The sequence below is a fragment of the Etheostoma spectabile genome, chromosome 14 (genome assembly GCF_008692095.1).
Source record: "Etheostoma spectabile isolate EspeVRDwgs_2016 chromosome 14, UIUC_Espe_1.0, whole genome shotgun sequence".
NCBI classification, from domain to species: Eukaryota; Metazoa; Chordata; class Actinopteri; order Perciformes; family Percidae; genus Etheostoma; species Etheostoma spectabile.
In genome coordinates this window covers 1,897,723-1,915,842 of record NC_045746.1, presented here as the reverse complement: position 1 = coordinate 1,915,842, position 18,120 = coordinate 1,897,723, and the positions used below count along the sequence as shown (strand labels likewise).

Below are 18,120 nucleotides of genomic sequence, written 5' to 3'. Positions count from 1 at the left end.
TTTGTAATACTTACTTAAAACACAAATGTATTTAGAAATATTTAGCATGTGAATTTCTCTCTATGGATAGACAGGTAGCCAAATCAACATTTCAGATAATAATTGGACCTTCTGGGCCCCTGAAGGTCTGGGGTTTGTCTCGTTAGTAATCCAGCCTTTTGAAGCAACTACACATATAAACATTTTCATGAATTGCTGGTACAATTTGATAAATGCAATATAAAGTCACTGGAATTTGTACAGGCTCAGACAGCAGTAGACATGTCTCTGTGGATACAATTTACATAGTATACAAGAGGTGTAAGTGTCTTCAGGTTTTTTTCCCCAAGTTGTCTTTCAGTTTATCTTGTGCCTCAACAACACTCAAAAAGGACAATCTTGTTGAGTGTTGAAACACATAACAGCAGTCACTGGTTGTAAGGACGGCTTCGAAGCAGATTGTCCAGTTCAGTCTTGTTGATGGTACCATAGGCCTGGGAGTAACTGCCCAGTTTGGCTCGAGGGTCGCCTGCCGCAGCCACATTACAGTTACTCTGAAATACTTTCTTGCTGAACCGAGTCGGTGGCAGAGCCTCACGAACCTGAGAGGTGGAGCGTTGGTTCTGCATGGAAAGAGAAAAAAAAGTTAGACATGCTATGACAGACATTCTATTTATCTCTTAGTAAAGCCACCTAGCTTTAACATGGCCATATATTTTCTGCATTACGTATGTTTTATGTTTATATTATATTTTCATGCATTCTATGCATGTTTCAAAATTCACATCATCTACCAGCCTAATGCTAATAGATTTTCCTCACTCACCAGCCAAAAAAGCAATAGTAATCTAAACATTCACTAGCTAACATTCACTAGCCATTTGGCTGGTGGACAAAAAAAGTTCATTTTGAACCCTGATTCTATATTTAAATCAATATTTCATCAAGCATGTAAATAGGCTGAAATTGCATTCTGGCATTGAGTCATATTTTCTATGTCCTGAGGTGTGGTGAACTGACCAGGCGTGCAGATGTGACGTGTAGCCCAGAGGACAGGGATGGCTCATCTTGGCGAACCAACGGGTTGTTCTGGGTTTGGTTAAGGCTCAAGGAGAAGGAGCGGTTATGGGCCACAGGGGCTGAGCGACCACGCCGAAGAATCTGGTCCATGGTCTAGTAAGGGTAGGGATAAGAGAGACAGCAACATACAGGGAGAGCCACAGAGAGATCATGAGTAGGAGAGAATGCAAGAAGCCAAAAATAAAAAAGGATGTGAAAACGAAACAAGATTACATCACAACAAGAGAAAATAAAACTAAAAAGAGAAAGCAGACTGAGGTCGGTTGCTTACTGCATCAGTGTTGGCGCCCTCTGTTGGTGATGTTGTTGCACCTCCATTACTGGTCTGTCCCACTAGTTTCCTGTTGGCTGCAGTGGGGGGGTAGTAATTTGGAGGACCAGCTTGACTCCGAACAAAACCACCTGAATAAAAAAAAAGCGTTCGTGTTATCTACTTTTTACTATAAAGGCATGGGACTTAACAAAACAATACTTTTTAAATTCCTTATTTTAAGAAATATAAAATGTTTTAGACCTAACCTATCACTTTTATTCACAAGTCACGGTTCTCAAATGTTAAATGTCTAAACACAAGCAATAATTCAAAAACTTTTCTTAACTAAAATGCAAAGATTACAAATATGAACAGAACATTGTTTTTTAATAATGCAATATGAACATATTTTAATTAGTACCGAAAAAGTACTAAAAAAGCTCAAAAACCCAGTCACGTGTTGAAAAATAAAATTCAGACATACTTGGGGCATGTGTGATGGGGTTATATGTGAGTTTTCCCAAGCCAGGACTAGATAATGGACTCATCTTCTCCACAGCAGGTGGGGTTGACACAATTACAGGCCCAGGTTTGGTGACGTCTGTATGGGAAGGAACGTCGTTTGTCTCTTTAGTCTTTTCATGTTGTGTTTTCCCTCCGCGGTCACCACACCCATTCACTGCCTCTGGGCTCTTCTCTACTTTGTCCTTCACATGGGGCTTCTCAATGCTACTGACACAGCCTCCATCCTTTGGATGGACTAGCCTTAGCAACCCCTGATCAGTTCTCCTCTCCAGTATCATCTGCAGGTTAGAAATAGAGGACAATTAGGGTTAAATATATTATAATCATTTTGCAATACACTTGTATGTTACTGTGTAAAGATTAAAATAAATGTTGCCTTCTGAACATTTCTGGATCATTTTGTACCTCGTAAAGTTTGTTACGGTACTGAACAACAGATAATTGTACATCATCATCCACTGGCAGCACTACATCATAGTTAAGAGCTGGCTCCTTGGCTGAGTTATGAAACCTCAAGAGACAGAAACGTTTACATTAATTATAGCACAAAACAGTAATAAAGTTATGATACAAATTCTTACGATCTCTCTAAACTCAATCTAGCACAGGCAGCAAAGCATTCGGAAGAAATTATTTTAACTGTTCAACTAAGCAAACAAATGAGAAGAGAATAAAAAAACCTTTTAGTGGGAAACCACTGCTACTCATTTTAACTAAACGGAATTCTGGATTCTTCATACCTGGCTACATATGGGTGTTGGAGGGCTTGCTCAGCAGTGAGCCGCTTGTCTGGGTTGAAAACTAGCAAACCTTTCAACAGGTTCAGAGCCTCAGGAGGCACAGACAGCTGGAGAAGATCCTCCAAAGGCACCTGTGGTCTGGTGAAGGAAGGGGGAGATTTTAAAGGCTATTGCAAAGATTTAGCATTGCACTACTGTAACATCGTCAGACTTGTGTTGCACAGTTAAAAAAAAATGTTATTCCATGCATTTGTCTTCCTTGTCAAAACCTGGCGTCTACATCACCCACAATGCAACTAAATCTCTGACCACCAACAGTTTGCTTGGAGAACTTCTTTCACATATGTAATAGTATTCCCTAAGACCTGTAAACAGACTTTAATGTGTAAAATAGTTGGAGTTTCCCTTTAAATACAAAAAAGCAGCAGGCGGAATAATGGCAGTGGAATGTTTGTGTATGTTCAAGCCTGCCACACCAAACCGTTTTGACTTTTTTTTTTTAATATGTTGGGTCCATATGTGTTTGTTTAATGTCATGAATGTGAAAATTAGCTGAAAATTGAAGCTGTAATTAGTTTATGATTTTGCTTTGTCACTGCTGCATCATTGCACCTCTGCAACAATCACTGCTCCTGCTCCCAGAGCAGGTAAATCAGCCCCACCTCCACTTGCATGTTCTGATAACAGTCTTCCCAGTGGAAGGAAGGAAATGTGTTATTATCATCACTCCCAAAACTAGCTCTGTCCCATGAGTGACAAGGTCAGAAAGAAACCTTACATCATCAGCAACTGTACACACACTGTGTTTACATATAAACAAAGTAATACATGTGAGTTGACTAATGGAAATGTAACAGATGCATTGTTGTTTATTTAAATTTATACATATGAAGAACCTCACCATTGATACATGTTCACAACATCAATAATAAAAAAAGATTTTCTTACTTTAATAACATTCTCTGAATGACAGAAGATCCGTATTCAGACTTGATTGAGAGAATATCTGAAAATTGAAATGCATTTATTAATTCATAGAGGTGAAGGTTGTCAAATACTAAAAGTAAAGTATGAATTCTTTAATCACCTTCTGGGCTGGGATGGGGTATGGCACTCATGATCTTCTCTATTTGGTTTATGGTGGATGTCCCGGGGAACAGGGCTTTTCCAAGCAACATCTCTCCCAGGATACAGCCAAGGCTCCACATGTCCACGCCTTTAGTGTACCTTTGGACAAGATGTATTCCTTTTACAGCCTGGTACACTATTGTTTCCAAAGAAGTATTCTCTTCTCTGAATTAAAAGGTTTCAAATGTTGCCTTCTCCATCACCGTTAAATCAACTGCTGTAAAGAACAAGCACAAGTAGAAGATGTAGTACAGATACTGACTAACAGATGCTTTTCACAGCTGATACCTTGTGGATCCCAGCAGGATCTCAGGAGCTCGGTACCACCGCGTCGCCACGTACTCCGTCAGTGCTGGATTCCCACTGTCCTCTTGGATCTGGTTGAGTGATCTGGCCAAGCCAAAATCACACAGCTTGACAACACAGTCGGTGTCCAGCAGCACGTTGGATGGCTGTTGGAAACACAGACAAGACAAACTTTTTTTCTCAGGGACAACAATACTTTGGTTTGCACTTATTTACAGAGAGGTCAAATCGAGCAGGTTGACCAAGGTATGAGAACAGAAATGAACCGAGGTGGAATGGCAGACAAATAGGAGAGAAGGAGGGATGAAGTTAGGCTCTAGGATCAGAAGCCATGATCCATGGCTTTTGTGTAGCCATGTCAACAAATTTCGTGCAGACTTGTGGAAGTGTAACTGAAAGTGATCATGACTAATTCATGACTAATGCTTTATATTCTCCACCTGGCGTACCTTTTGGTCCCTGTGGATGACATTTCCTGAATGCAGGTATTTGATAGCTTTGAAGAGCTGATACATCACGTAACGTTTGTGGATGTCCTTAAGTAGGGTACCTTTCTTTATCACTGCATGCAGGTCGGTATCTGGTACAAAGCAGAAAGTGAAAATGGATGATAATACAACTGTGACATTAACATCTGCAAAAGATTGAATTGTAAATTGTTGTCAGTTATTTGTGATTTCGGAACAGAGTTGCTAAACACATGCTCTTCCATAATCACAATGATTTTCAGTCATGGATTAGACAGCAGAGAACAAACACACACACACACGTACACACACACACACACAACCTATATTCCTGGCCAAAAACTTCCAAACACTCACCCATGTATTCAAAGATGAGGTAAATGTCTTTATCATTTTGAGCTCTGACGACATTTAGAAGTTTGACAATGTTGGGATGATCTCCAAACTCCTGCACACAGAAAGGAGATTTTGAGTAACAGAAACCACACACACATAACACAAACAAAATCCTGGCTACTGTTTGACCTATAACAATAGGCAGGTATTGTGTAAAGTACAGAAAAAAGGAAAGTTTCATGTAACAGAGGTTACATATTGGTCACTGTAAACCCCAATTTCACAACATCTGGAATAGCACTGTAGGATGACAACAGCTGATTAGGGGGCAGAAACACAGCTGAAGGTTGCAGCTATGTAGGTCAGCAGATAAAGAGTCAAACAGGAATGTATTGATATAAAGCAAAGTGAGACAGGTACATTGTTAAATCTCCTTCTAAAAAATAATAAAGTTGAAGTTTGCTACTGTCAAATTTTTACCATTCTGCATTAGCAGTGCCATTGCTCAATGGGTTTCACATAGGAAATTTATCTGTAAATGTGTTCAGAAAAAACAGTATAAAGAGAATTTTCCTGTTATTGAGTTGGCACTTTTTTATAGAATTGGTGATGGAGCTCATTCACTGACTAAAGAGTTAGGAGCAGTATCCTCAGACACAATAATCAATATATCATGAAGTGTCCCTAATATTTTATACATGTATTCAGAAACATACAGGACAAAGACAGAAATGATGAAAACAAAATGTCAAAAGTGGGACCTTATTAACCTTTGGGACTTAAATTTAAAAGAAGGAAAGTATGACAGTCAGTTGGCCATTATTTTTACTCAAACAAGATTATAATTGTTACCTGGAGGAACAGAATTTCCCTGAATGTTCGCTGCAAAAGGAAGAAAATTACAGTTAGGATATGAACTCTACAAGCAACATGCCAGTTCATAAACTCGGTACACACAAGCCTCCTGTTCCATTTAATCATTAACCAAACTTGTCTTTGTTGAAACAGGCAAGTGAGCCCAGGGGGCGATTCCAGCATTATTAAGTGGGGTGGCATTCGAGACTCTACAGGGGGGACAAATAATCAGTCAGGGGGGCGCTACATAGATATGATATTAAGATATGAATAACATTAACAAGGTACAATAATGACTTTAGTTCATTTTCACATCAAGCACACACCTGGGCATCTGTCCTGTTCCTGAAGGCATCAAAGATCTTCTTTACAGCTACAACCTGGCCTGTCTGTCTGTCAACTGCTTTCCATACAATGCCATATGCCTGAGAGAGAAACAGCATACTGGTATCAGGTCACCTCTTCTCCAAGCAGGAGGGGGCTTATATTCTGTCAAGCATTAGTATAGTTTTAACTACAGGATGGCAAGCAGGTAAAAAGATATATAGAACATTAAACTGGGGAAACACTGTGGTCAGGGCCGTATCATGAAATAGAAAAAAAATCTAAAGTCCAAGCAGCTGCTCCATACAGATAACAGTGACTGGATTAATAATATTGAGTCTTTTATTTTCCATGTTTAATTCAATTTGCTGTTGTCTGAGAGTTTCTCTACATGGTGTTTTTATTCTTGGTATATACAATGTCACATCTTAGGACACCTGGTTCTAAACATATGAGTATTTGCCTTTTAAACCCACGATACCTTTTAATAAACAAAAGAAAAAACATAAACATGCACTTCCGATCACCATATTCCTAGAAGATTAGGTGAGGACATGACCTCTGTGTCTGTGGTGAAGGAAGAGGCAGGGTGCTGATGAAGGTGGGGAAGTCAAGCATAAGAGAGGCAGCAGTGAGGCAGGGCATTAGAGAACACTGTTTTTGTAGAGACACAAGGAGCAGCCCAGTCACTGGAGGCAGTGGGTCAGATTCACACTGCCCTGGTGACTCTTGTATCTGTCACACCTCGGCTCCAAAAAGATAGGGATTCACATTTACAAGGGAAATTGGGTTTCAAAACAAAAACAGTTTATAAATAATACATTTTTTATAAATTTTACATTTTTTGCTGTGAAAGCACTTGTCTCTCTAAAGCCAATTAGCACAGGGCTGTTTACTATTGTTTGGCCCCCTGAAGCATCACCGCACAGAATGCTATTATCATCTCAGCTGTAAACGGGTTCAACAGCCGTGTAACATGAGTCACATCTTAACTAAGGTGTCTTTAGTTAGTCAACATGACGTGTCTATGTGGCAGTTACCACCTGCCCATTGCAAGCAGAGCAGCAATGTGTGAGTCTCAGTGGACAGTCTATGGAAAGAAACCATGCAGTTTTTTAGCCAAGTGGCAACCCTAGGGGAGAGAAAAACAAAAAGGGTTTGGACTCTCAAGGGAACAAGTGTCCTCACACATCAGCTGATCTGCAAAGAAAGAGTTTGTCCTGCCAAAGTAAATAAATCCCTTGCTTACAGAACTGGTGTTGACTGAGAATCTTAAGTCTGGAAAATTTCTGGAATTTTTCTTAAGGCTAAAGTACAGAGGGGCTTAAAAATGTGGTAAACATACAGGTACAGAGGAATCTGATGTAAAGAGGGTGTTTGCAAGAACAACATTGAAAGTGTTTAGCAAGTCGCTAAACTTTTGCAAATAGGGATTCATGTCAAAGGTGCAATGAGGCGTTTTGTAATCCATTGCATAGCCTGGGGGAAATAAACCTCCATTTAATCCAGTAGAGACAAAAAAAAAGTCACTCACCCCTTTTCCAAGTCTCTTCTTGATGTCATACTTCAAAGAAATGTGGTCCTCCACCTCAGACACATTTGTTGATTCATAATTTTTGCTCATTTTCTTTCAACAGTCCGTTCTGCTCATGCAGAATGCATCACTATACTTTGATTATTCCTGAAGGTAGATCAGTGGTCTTGAATGTCCAGAAGACAGGAATTAAAACGGTTGGACTGAATTGTGCAACCAGTTCCGTCAGAGCTGCAGCTTGAAACTAACCAGAATTTCTGTAGTTTTGTATCTCATCTGGCAACCCACATGCGACCCTCTGTATCTCTAACGACCTGTAGCTAGTCAGACGTCGCGTTGCGCCCACTGTTCAATCAATCAATGTAAGTCCAAAAGAAGCAGGTTCGTTTTGAACTCTAGCTATCTCATCTAGCTAGTGACTGTTTAACCTGCACTGTACATAGTATGTTGTTATCTTTCAAGGTGATCGTCAATTCTTACGGCAAGTTTGGATACTCCACACTGCTGCTGCAAGTAGGTGAGCCGTGGAGTTTTGTCATTATTTGTTGTCCTGGTAACCAATACGCGGCTGCCTAGTTCTTAAAGGAGCCGCACATGGCTGAATTAGGAACAGCTACACCACAAGGGAAATTAAAATCAACATCTTTCTATCTTTCTTGCTACGCCATACAGTCGGTGGGTTACACTCATTCGTACAGATGGATATCTGGCTCTCCAGGACATTAGTGCAGTAGACGGTGGTTTAAGCTCTGGGACTGTAAGAAGACCTCCGTTATAATGGTACACATTTTCATCATGGCCTTCATCAAAATGTTCCAATTTAACTGCAGTTCCTCGTATAGTCTGTTTGATGATGAACTGTTGTTCTGTCGGTATTAGTTCTGTAGCAAACTGGGACCAGCCCTCACCAGTAAGTAGAAAACAAAAAGGTGAGTCAACTAGGCCTTCCACTGGTAAACCCATTAATATTAAATGTAACTTCAGAGAGGAAAGAGCAGCAACAGTAAATGACTAACCTGGGAAAAATAAAACTGATGAACTAAAACAGTAAATATTTTCGGTCGATCGTCTACAGTTACTGTAACATAAGCAATAAAGCAAATGTGCTTTTACCAAAGACTAAATAGTCATTGGAACTTGGGCTTAGAGACCACAGCTTTATAACAAAAAGCCCTGAATTTCAAACTGGGGACATTAAGTTCTAAGGAGGTTTATCAGCAGAACATTTGATAGGAAATCACCACTAAATTAAAACAGGTATTTTGTTTATTGTCTTGTGGGCACTGTACAAAAATAAATATATATAGGCCTTTCTTATATTATGCTAATTATAAAAGACAAAAAATGCTGTGGCCAGTTAGTATCAGAGCTGGGTATTTGAACATTCAGTCAGATTCTTAGTCATTGTTTACTCATTCTTGGACAGGATATTTACTCATTTAATTCAGAGAACCTTTTCTACTTTAGACTATTTTATTTAGGCAAAATTCTTACTTTCTTCTAAATCACTTGCTACCCTTATTAGATTTCTAAACATGTCACACGTTAAATAGTTTTTGGACACTGCATAGACAAAACAAATTTGATCTTATTTGCTCAACACAGATAAAGTCAGAGGTAGATTTTCATCTTTATTTCTAAAAAGGTGTTACATGCTCATCTTTAAAAATCAAAACTATTATTTACAATGATACATCTTAATTAACATGTTCTCCCTAATGGTGTTTGAGGGTTTAGCAAGCACAATAAGCATGGGATGTGTCCAACTCACTTTTACCCACTTCATGCGGCCAAACCCTCACTTATTAAGGTATTGATAAGGTATGTTAACAGAAAAAAAGGCTAGACAATGTACACAAACAAGTCCTCCTACCATAGTTTCAATATAATCATTAAATAAGTCAATTTTTATCTTGAAGTTTAAACAATTATTTCAGCTGCATTTACTTCCCATTAACTGACGGTCAGCTTCTTTTATTCTATCTAAAAAACTGTTACAGATTTCTGCAGTAAAAATATGTATGATAGAAAAAAAAAATGATATACAGAACAGAAAATGCTCCTCTGATCCCAAGTGGATAGAATTAGGGTACCAAAAAGAAAAAATATATTTATTTTTCTAATACAAAGGCTTTGGCTGTTGCAACCTTTTCTTCATGTGCAGACCTTGCCAAATATAATTGTGTCTTGCTTCTTTGTCGGTGCTATGCAAAACTTAAGTATAAAATTAGACCTTTTTGATATTACAGTACAAAGTTAGAAGTAAACTGTTTATCAAGGGCAGATTTATCGCACAGGTTTGTCTAGAAAAGAGGCCAATGGAGCATATCGGAGCACAGGGCAGGCCTGGTGGGCAAGGCTACAGGCAGCATGATGCACCAGACACAGTGTAGTATGCAAGGCGGTGAAGTTTGAATAGTACACAACATAAATAAAAGGACATAGGAAGCAAACAGTAGGTAAGAATTGGGAGGATATGAGACGGAAAACCTGCCCAGATATAAACCCACTCTCTACTAATAACCAGAAAGAGAAAGTAGAGTATTTCTTTTTTTAACTTAATAGATATTAATAGATATATCCAGACAGATGGATCAATGATGGACAGATGCTTTAGGAGGAATGGAGGAAGCGGTTGAATGCATTGTAGGCTGACTCCAGATCAAATAGCATCTGGCGCACCTGATTATCATCCAACTCATCTGAGGCTGACATGCTGCTGAGGGTGGTCAACCTAATGAGAACAATGACAAATCAAGGTAGATGAGCGTTAGGACATAGCTGTTAAGACTTATCACTGACTGACATCATTCTAGCAGTACTGGGGATCTGTGTAGAAACTTGATTATAAAGTAGTTAAACTTATGAATGCAGTCAACAAAATGTCAAATTCCACTTATTGATTTTCATAATACAACTTGCAGCCCCCTGATCCATGGATTCAGTTTTTCTCAACTGCAAAGATGCTTTACCATAATAAATAAATACTCCATGTTGCTCCATGCCCCACGCATAAGGAGAGCAAATAATTGAAAACAATGTCTAGAAATTGTAACGGCCCGACAATCAATCTCGAAACTATGTGAGGTACAAAAACAATATATTTAACCACGACTACCACTTAAAAAACTCAGTATTATATAAAAAAGAAACAGGTTAGTAGGATTTTAAATGTTTAAGCATTGGTACATAGAAATCTACAGCTCTAGACCCAGCTTTTGTCTGACTTGTTATACCACAGCATTTACCCATCAGAAATAATCTGCTGGATATGATTATACATGGATTGAATGAGTATTCATCAGTAAAAGTAGTATTAGTTTGACTTGGGGACACAATCATCAAGCATGTACGTGTGTCATTGTGGCTAAAATAAGCATCTTGCACTGAACTGGCACAAAGCTAAACATAAACACTGTAAACTGGGCGGCCCAGTGGAACTAACCAGAGGCTGACTTTGTCCTTAGCTTCTGAGTCTGGAGGCATGTTGCTCATCCGGTTCATTGTTTCCATCAGTTCTCTCAGGTCTGGCTGGATCTGGACCAATACAAAATAATCAGTTAATCAGTTGTTTTTAGTCTGCTATTTAAGTTTTACACTTTTATTTACCTCATCCATGGCCCTGATCTCCAGTCTCAGTTTGTCCATCACAGTGATGAAAAGCTGAAAGACAATGAGACAATGCTCAACACACTTTTCAATTTCCACAATCGCCAACTAGGCATGCACGATTAATCGTTATAAAATTGCAATCTCGATTCACGCCGTTCACGATTACATTTTTAAATGACTTCGATTTTTTTTTTTTTTATAACTTTGATTCTCATTTAATTTTATGAGTTGACTGCATCACAAACGCTACTGCTTTCTTCTGTGAGTTTTAAACATAGACTGTATAAAATATGTTTTAAAGTGCTGCAATGCTCCCCCTTCTCTACATTGAAGCCTCTATGTTTACAGGCTTGTGGTGATTTCCATTGTGCTATAAGTGCCAAGTGTCATGGTTCATGTGTGCAATAAACATTACACTTTCTGAGAAAAAAAATCGTAGCAGAGAATTGTGATAAGCAAAAAAATTGTAAAATTCATATTTTCCCCCGAATCATGCAGGCCTATCCCCAACCATTTTTTTTTTTTTTTATACTGGCCGAAACACAAACAGGGCACACATTTTTTGCCAGAATTACACTGTCTGTCCACAGATGTATTAGTTTGTTGGATTTTATGAGTTGAGATCAAAGTTGGCAGTGGATATGGATGGCATCACTCCTTCACATTCTTCAATGAGTAACCACAGGATGAGCCAAATTACCTTAAACCACTTCAACCACTAAATCTCTTCTTGAGACACTTTTTTTTTTTTTAAATATGACTGCAATGACTTTTAATTTGGCACACTTCCAAATTAAGCTTCCCGTTTGCTCGGACTATTTAATATGATAGAGAGGAGAGAGGACGTACGGAAACTATATCTGCAATGCAGCGGTTCAGGTTGCCCTTGTCATCCTTGATGGTGATTGGTCGATCCTCCTTGATTCTTTCCATTGCCAGAGGGCAGTCGAGCTAGGAAACAAAATGAAAGAGTAACATCCTTACTAACAAAAACTCTAGAGAAAAACCAATAGAACAATTCCATGGCACATTTTTTTTTAAATGTTTACAAACAAGTCAAATAAGTCATAAAATCATCTGTGCTCCAAAAGAGAACTCACTCTGTACTTTCTGCAGAAATCATCAATGGAGCCCACATCAGAGCCTTGCACCTGTTTAAAAGCAGCCTTGTACTGAACCAACAGCCTGGAACAGGAAGCAGTGTACCTGAAACAGACAACTCCTGTGCATTAATAAAAACAAACAGTCAAAGTCAGAGGTGGAATTTTCAGTCTTTTAAACACAAAATATAAACTTAGGTAAGACTCACTCATTAGGTGTGACGCAGTCTTTAATGTAAGCTTTCTCCAGAGCCTGAAGGGTCTTGACAACAGCGAACAATTCTGCCATATTATCATACCTTCAGAAACGGGGTTAAAAATAAGGTGTTATAACACTAGCCCCATTCTTGATATTTAAATATTTTTTTTATTTTCATTTCATTGTGTTTTTGTTTGATATTTCACTTTTTACTCAGGTCTCACTTGCAAATTAGATCTAGATCTCAATGTGATTTCCTGACTAAATAAAGTACATATTTTACAAATACCTAGGTTACTATGTGTTCAAAATAAGCTGGTAATTAGTAATATATATGACACTTACTTCTCTCGTTCTCTTGCATTCTTGTATAATTTCACCTCCTGAAATGACATGAATTGTGGTGAAGGCCTTTGCTGATGCTAACAAGTACAATCAAATTATTATTTTTAGATCAATTTGATTGAAACAATTCTAGTAGAAGTAGCGTCCATTGAAATGGTAAGTTTGATTATCTTCCAGGAACAGTTCAGTGAACAATTTGAAAAAGTGAAAATAATCAGATAACTTTAGTTCCATTTGGTTGTTTTTTTAAGGGTAAATTAAATTAACTATTTTCCAAGCCTTAATTAAAGAATTAAAAAGTAATTCCATATACCTCGTATAACTCAGGCTTGTTTGCAGGAGCTGTGGGAAAAACATAATGATATGATTTAAGTGACATTAATTGTAATTTACTGTTAAAAGGAGGATGATTGAACAATCTCAATAACTAATATTGTAGACATTAGACTTATTTGAATTTCTTACCTCCTCCCACTCCTCCTGTAACTTGTATCCCATGGAACATGATGATCAGATGTATCAGAACTTGATCTGAAAAAGATTTAAGTTACAATGTGTCTAATATAACTAACTAATAATTGTGACCAAAACAACCATACAATTTAAAATGCTATATGTAGTAGGGATTGTCCTGACTTATAAGTGAGGTGATTATTGATATTAAATGCATGCTAAATTAAGGAACTTGTCTTTTTATACTGTAGGGTAGTGTAACCACAAAAACAGTTCTCAAGGATAATTAGTATGAATAGAAGACATTTTCTGGATTATCGCTTTTAGCATTTAATATTAGTAGAGAGCTCTGAAACACTGTTAATACAACTGCCAAGCCACAAACTCCTTGATAACACAATCAGAATCCGGTTTATTGCCAGGTAGGTTTTCACATACAAGGAATTTGATTTGGTGTGTTGGTGCATAGACAAGAAACATACACACAGTGTACACAATGAAGTATGTAGAAATAAAATTGTTATATATTATATCAGGCAAGGTTTAAACCCTTCACTAGTATCATAAAACATTAACACTTTTACAAAGTAAACAACTTAAGGAAAGAATATATGTGCAATTTAACACAGCAAGAGCTAAATAATAATAAGCGTGGCTATTGTTTAGGCCATAAGAAACGGATCAGGAGGTTTTTATAGCTCTCCAACTTAAAACAATTAATTAGATCAACAGTAAGTTACACAGGTCAGGTTCAAATTATGTTTTAATTTAATTTAATTTTAATCTGTTTATTAATCCCCAATGGGGAAATTACAATTCCCACTCTGTGTCCACACTTTGTTAGTAACAACACACAGTCGAACTACACACACACATGCTCAGGATCTATACATGCACTAATGGAGAGATGTCAGAGTGAGTAGGCTGCCAGCTGAACCAGCGCCCTGAGCGGGTGGGCGTTTTTTTTTTAAATCCATTTTTAGGGGCGACATCCTGATGTTTGTTACTCTCAACTGAACTGATTAACACCATATAATTGTTACCATATGAAAAGGCAGACAGTGTTAGCTGTCTAGCTATACAGTAAGTCCGATCAGGGGGTTGGCTACAACCATCCAAAAGCTTACAACGCTGCCCCGCTGAGTTAAAAAACGTTGTTTTACTCGATGCATTTGCTGATTCACGGAGAATAAGCTAAAGGGAAAACATTTTAGCTAAAGAAAGACGATCACCAGCCTTCAATATTTGTTTTGCCGAAATAGCGAGCCCGAAGTTAGCTGTCGAGGCTAGCTCGTAAGCACTTCCTTAATGATTTATTTTCACCGGGCCATCCAGGTAGTTGTTTGGGAACACTGAAGATTGTATTAGTGACCATTATTGTGGTAACAGGTAAGAATCCGGCAGCATTTTTTTTTAATGTCAGTGTTTAATCAACAAAATTAAAAGACACTTTACTTACCCCTTCGGCAAACTGATGTGACGTCAATGTAAACACACCTTCCTGCGAGGACCCGCAGACGTCAAAATATTAGGTGTCCATTGTGCCGCACTAAACGTGAATACTTTTAAAGATTGTAAGTGGTGTATCAAACATATGTATCCTTTATTAAGGCTATTCATATCTTCCTTTTTAAAGGAGCGGTTGCTGTAAAGAACATATTTTAGGCTTGACCACATCTAATAATTTTCACTCAGTCAAAAATTAGAGGCAGCCCATCGCCGAGGCGCCAGAATCAAACAAACAGTAACGAGGACTAATTTATGTAGCTAGCTACCAAAGGTTGTACATTGAGTTGAAGAAAGTGCAAAGGAAACTTGAAAACACCCCTGCTCACGTTTATGAGGTAAGATTAAATATGATATAAGTTATTTTATATGGAGAACCACAGTAAGATTGTGATTATTGAAAACCACCTAGCTGTTAGCGACGTTGGATAACAGTTAGTCAACATCTATAGATATGTATCTATATCTATGGTCAACATAAGTTTTGTAACTTAGAATGATGGTAAAATGATGGAGGGATTTAGCTAATATTAACAAAAGTCAACGAAAAATTGGACCGATAGCAAGCTGCATATTAGTTAAAACAAGAAACACTGATTTAGGATTCATTCATTCATTCCACAACTGTTGAAACTGTTAACGTTACAGTAAGTCTAAATTAACTTTAGCTGCTGGTGGCTCAGTTTTTCTAAATCTTCATTAAAGCCTTAACAGTAAAGACATACAAGTCTTTAAACACAACCATTACAGGACTATAGTATTGCTCCTATTAAATCAGTTAAATAGATTATCTAGATTATCCTACCACTCATACGCGATATTTTTATTGAATGTATTGTATAGATCTGTCCATCACTCTGCACCATGAAGACCTCCAAACCAGCAGAGCAGACCTCGGCTAAAGAGGAATGTGGTGTTTGGTTGGACACTGTGCAACTGAAAGGAAATGCTAAACAGGTAAGTGTGGAAACTAGCTTTAAATTCTGACTGAATGGCTACTTTATTAGCTCTCAAAACAGCAGTGAATTAATACATTTCACAGCAGATGTTAATAACACACAAAACCACTTACGGTAGATCACTAATATCATCTTATCAGGAGCCTCTTACACGGATATTGTACATGGGTATATTAGTAGGATCACAATTTAATCTTATGTTTCAGAAACGACTCGCCCGTCCTATTTCTAAACTGCTGAATCCCTTCGCTGGAGGCAGAGCATACAATTTGGCTGTGGCTCTCAACTTCACTCAGACCAAAATGGAGATGCCAAAGACAAAACAGAGCTCCATATCAAACTTCTTTGCACCTCAGCGCAGAGGTATGTTGCAAAAATTCTGCTGTCAACAGGTTGTCAAGACGTTTTTTATCATGAGTATCGTCATCGTCAACTAAATCAGTCAGAAGCTGATAAAGCTTTAGTAGACCATTGACTTAGTTGCTGGAATGCGTTAATTAACACATTACATTTTTTTTTGTTAACCTAACATTTGTTTATACCTTCTGCCTAAAGTTCTCAATAAGATGTCTACTTCTGAAGTACCAAACATGGATCCAGTGCGGCCTTCTTCACCATCTACCTCATCCACACTTGCCTTAACTGCACCTACACCTTTAGTATTGGGGACAAAACGAAGGCGTGAAATAGATCTTGAAAAGTTTGACTTCTATAACTCTGAGCCTTGTGTGGATCATGAGTGGAAAAGTGAAAATGTGACTGAGCTTGAAGCAGCAGAATGGCAAGAGCCGGCTACAAGCCATACAGCTCAAAACGTGTACTATGAGTTGGAGGAAGAGCAGTTTGAGGAGATAAACCCACCACAGAGTAAGAGGAGGCTCATTGCAGCCTCCTCATTGTCAGGTGACAGTCAACCTCTTCTACAGGCGTGGAGTCAGGACCCACTGCTTACCTGTAGCCAATATTCTGAAGACCAGACTAACCAGAAAAACATCCCAGCAAAGAACTTTAGTGACTTAAAGCAGAGTTTTGTTAACAGTCTACAAAGTGAGGAAGCCTTTGGTATCCAGGTTGATGTGGAAGGGAGGACCTCAACTCAAAACCACTTTCATTCTTCTCAAATGGATGATGAGAAAGAAAACAGCAGATTTTTGTCTTTTAAGTCCCCAAGAAAGCACTCACCTCTTACTCATATTGAGCCTCTTTCAAATCATAAATGGACAGAACCAAAATCACCTCAAAAATGTATTCCAGAGCAGCTGTGGAAAAGAGCTGATAAAAAGGAGAGCCTTGAGTCCCCGTTCAAATGGAAAATACCAAGCTGCTCTCCTCCAAAAAAACTAGCACTGCAGCTCTCCTGCAGAGAGTTTGACGAGGACAGTCTGGCCATGTTGTTCACCCAGGACTCTGAGGGCTTCAGGGTAATAGCACACAGAGGTCTGCAAGCCAGGAGTCCTCTCAAAGACCAGAGTAACATCAGCTCTGGGACGGTGAGAAAGAGCACTTACAAATCTCAGATGGAACAAGAGGAGGAAGATGAGATGCTCTTTACTCAAGACTCTCAGGGAAATATGGTGATCAAACACTAAAAGGAGCCTTTGAAATGTCTGGATGTAGTAATAATCTCTACTTTTAAAAATATTTTTCTGTGCTACTAGAGCTTGAAATCAGAGAAATCTGTTATAAACAGATCTTGCTTGTTTCCATAATGACCTGACTGTTTTACTTTTAGCTACTATTGATATATTTTCTGTGACTGTCTTACCTGTAAATCTTTTGTATTTTCCCGGATGTTTCAGTCTACTTACAGTTTTCCATGTTGGAGTTTGCTTGTGTTTGTGATACCAAGTATTATTTTCTGTATGATGCTGAAATATCTTGCAAGGTGCAGGTTTATTTTTGCAATAATACTAACAAGCAAAAACTGAGATTTTATTTTATTTGAAAAATGGTAAACAGTTACATTAATTTGTTTTCATGTAAATTAAAAGTTTTAAAAAGCATTTCTGGTGTTCACACTATCTTTATCTTATGCTGGTGCCATGTGCTACATGTTAGGACAAAGTAATATAGAGACGAGAAAGTGCTCAAGTTACTACTACTACTGTTAGTCTTTAATGGTGTACAAATGCAGAGCTTGTAACTTGATTTCTAAATATTCAGATAAACTAGTAGCCAAGTATTAAGTTAACTATTTTTTAAGTGGATTCAATGCCTTCTGCAAACACCTGACATTGTTACATTTGTCTAAGGTCATTGATTATACTGTACATACGCAAGCAACTGTGACATCTGCCGGCAATGCAAAATATAGTGAGCAGTGTTGCATTAACTTCACTCAATAAGTGCAGCAGTGCTACATGACTACCATGCACTATACACATTTAAGAAACTAAGACACATGTCATTAGATAGAAAA

General features: G+C 38.1%; 3 protein-coding genes across 4 annotated transcripts in view; 1 reads left to right on the top strand and 2 right to left on the bottom strand.

The window, feature by feature from the left end:
- Positions 1–8,133, bottom strand: part of mapk15 (mitogen-activated protein kinase 15) — an 8,397-nt gene extending 264 nt beyond the window's left edge. The window contains exons 1-15 of one of the 2 annotated variants that reach the window (XM_032535963.1): positions 8,008–8,133; positions 7,528–7,674; positions 5,996–6,094; positions 5,667–5,696; positions 4,836–4,926; positions 4,461–4,591; positions 3,994–4,157; positions 3,665–3,804; positions 3,526–3,583; positions 2,578–2,715; positions 2,243–2,348; positions 1,797–2,115; positions 1,331–1,461; positions 1,000–1,152; positions 1–602 (exon numbers count right to left, since the gene is read on the bottom strand). The exon at positions 1–602 is cut by the window's left edge and continues 264 nt beyond it. In XM_032535963.1, the coding sequence (XP_032391854.1) occupies positions 408–602; positions 1,000–1,152; positions 1,331–1,461; positions 1,797–2,115; positions 2,243–2,348; positions 2,578–2,715; positions 3,526–3,583; positions 3,665–3,804; positions 3,994–4,157; positions 4,461–4,591; positions 4,836–4,926; positions 5,667–5,696; positions 5,996–6,094; positions 7,528–7,617 (1,845 nt within the window). In that variant the 5' untranslated portion in view covers positions 7,618–7,674; positions 8,008–8,133 and the 3' untranslated portion in view covers positions 1–407. Of the gene's footprint in view, positions 603–999; positions 1,153–1,330; positions 1,462–1,796; positions 2,116–2,242; positions 2,349–2,577; positions 2,716–3,525; positions 3,584–3,664; positions 3,805–3,993; positions 4,158–4,460; positions 4,592–4,835; positions 4,927–5,666; positions 5,697–5,995; positions 6,095–7,527 lie in introns of both variants that reach the window. The other variant, XM_032535964.1, reaches the window with a different exon arrangement.
- Positions 8,134–9,140: 1,007 nt separating this feature from the next.
- vps28 (VPS28 subunit of ESCRT-I) lies at positions 9,141–14,775 on the bottom strand. Its single transcript, XM_032535059.1, has 10 exons — positions 14,696–14,775; positions 13,249–13,314; positions 13,097–13,125; positions 12,784–12,821; positions 12,449–12,538; positions 12,240–12,345; positions 11,989–12,090; positions 11,137–11,190; positions 10,973–11,064; positions 9,141–10,261 (listed from the first exon to the last, which is right to left on the bottom strand). The coding sequence occupies exons 2-10, from the start codon at positions 13,286–13,288 to the stop codon at positions 10,141–10,143; spliced, it is 672 nt and encodes a 223-aa protein (XP_032390950.1). The 5' UTR covers positions 13,289–13,314; positions 14,696–14,775; the 3' UTR covers positions 9,141–10,140.
- aunip (aurora kinase A and ninein interacting protein) lies at positions 14,760–18,115 on the top strand. Its single transcript, XM_032535056.1, has 4 exons — positions 14,760–15,080; positions 15,586–15,699; positions 15,908–16,064; positions 16,257–18,115. The coding sequence occupies exons 2-4, from the start codon at positions 15,607–15,609 to the stop codon at positions 17,288–17,290; spliced, it is 1,284 nt and encodes a 427-aa protein (XP_032390947.1). The 5' UTR covers positions 14,760–15,080; positions 15,586–15,606; the 3' UTR covers positions 17,291–18,115.
- The last annotated feature ends 5 nt before the right edge of the window (positions 18,116–18,120 follow it).

Coding starts and splice junctions, on each gene's coding strand:
- vps28 (XM_032535059.1), bottom strand. CDS start 13,288: ATGTTCCATGGGATACAAGTTACAGGAGGAGTGGGAGGAG. Junction 13,126..13,248: donor TACAGGAGGAGTGGGAGGAG/GTAAGAAATTCA, acceptor TTTTTCCCACAG/CTCCTGCAAACAAGCCTGAG. Junction 12,539..12,783: donor AATGCAAGAGAACGAGAGAA/GTAAGTGTCATA, acceptor CCGTTTCTGAAG/GTATGATAATATGGCAGAAT.
- aunip (XM_032535056.1), top strand. CDS start 15,607: ATGAAGACCTCCAAACCAGCAGAGCAGACCTCGGCTAAAGAGGAATGT. Junction 15,700..15,907: donor TGAAAGGAAATGCTAAACAG/GTAAGTGTGGAA, acceptor CTTATGTTTCAG/AAACGACTCGCCCGTCCTAT. Junction 16,065..16,256: donor CTTTGCACCTCAGCGCAGAG/GTATGTTGCAAA, acceptor TTCTGCCTAAAG/TTCTCAATAAGATGTCTACT.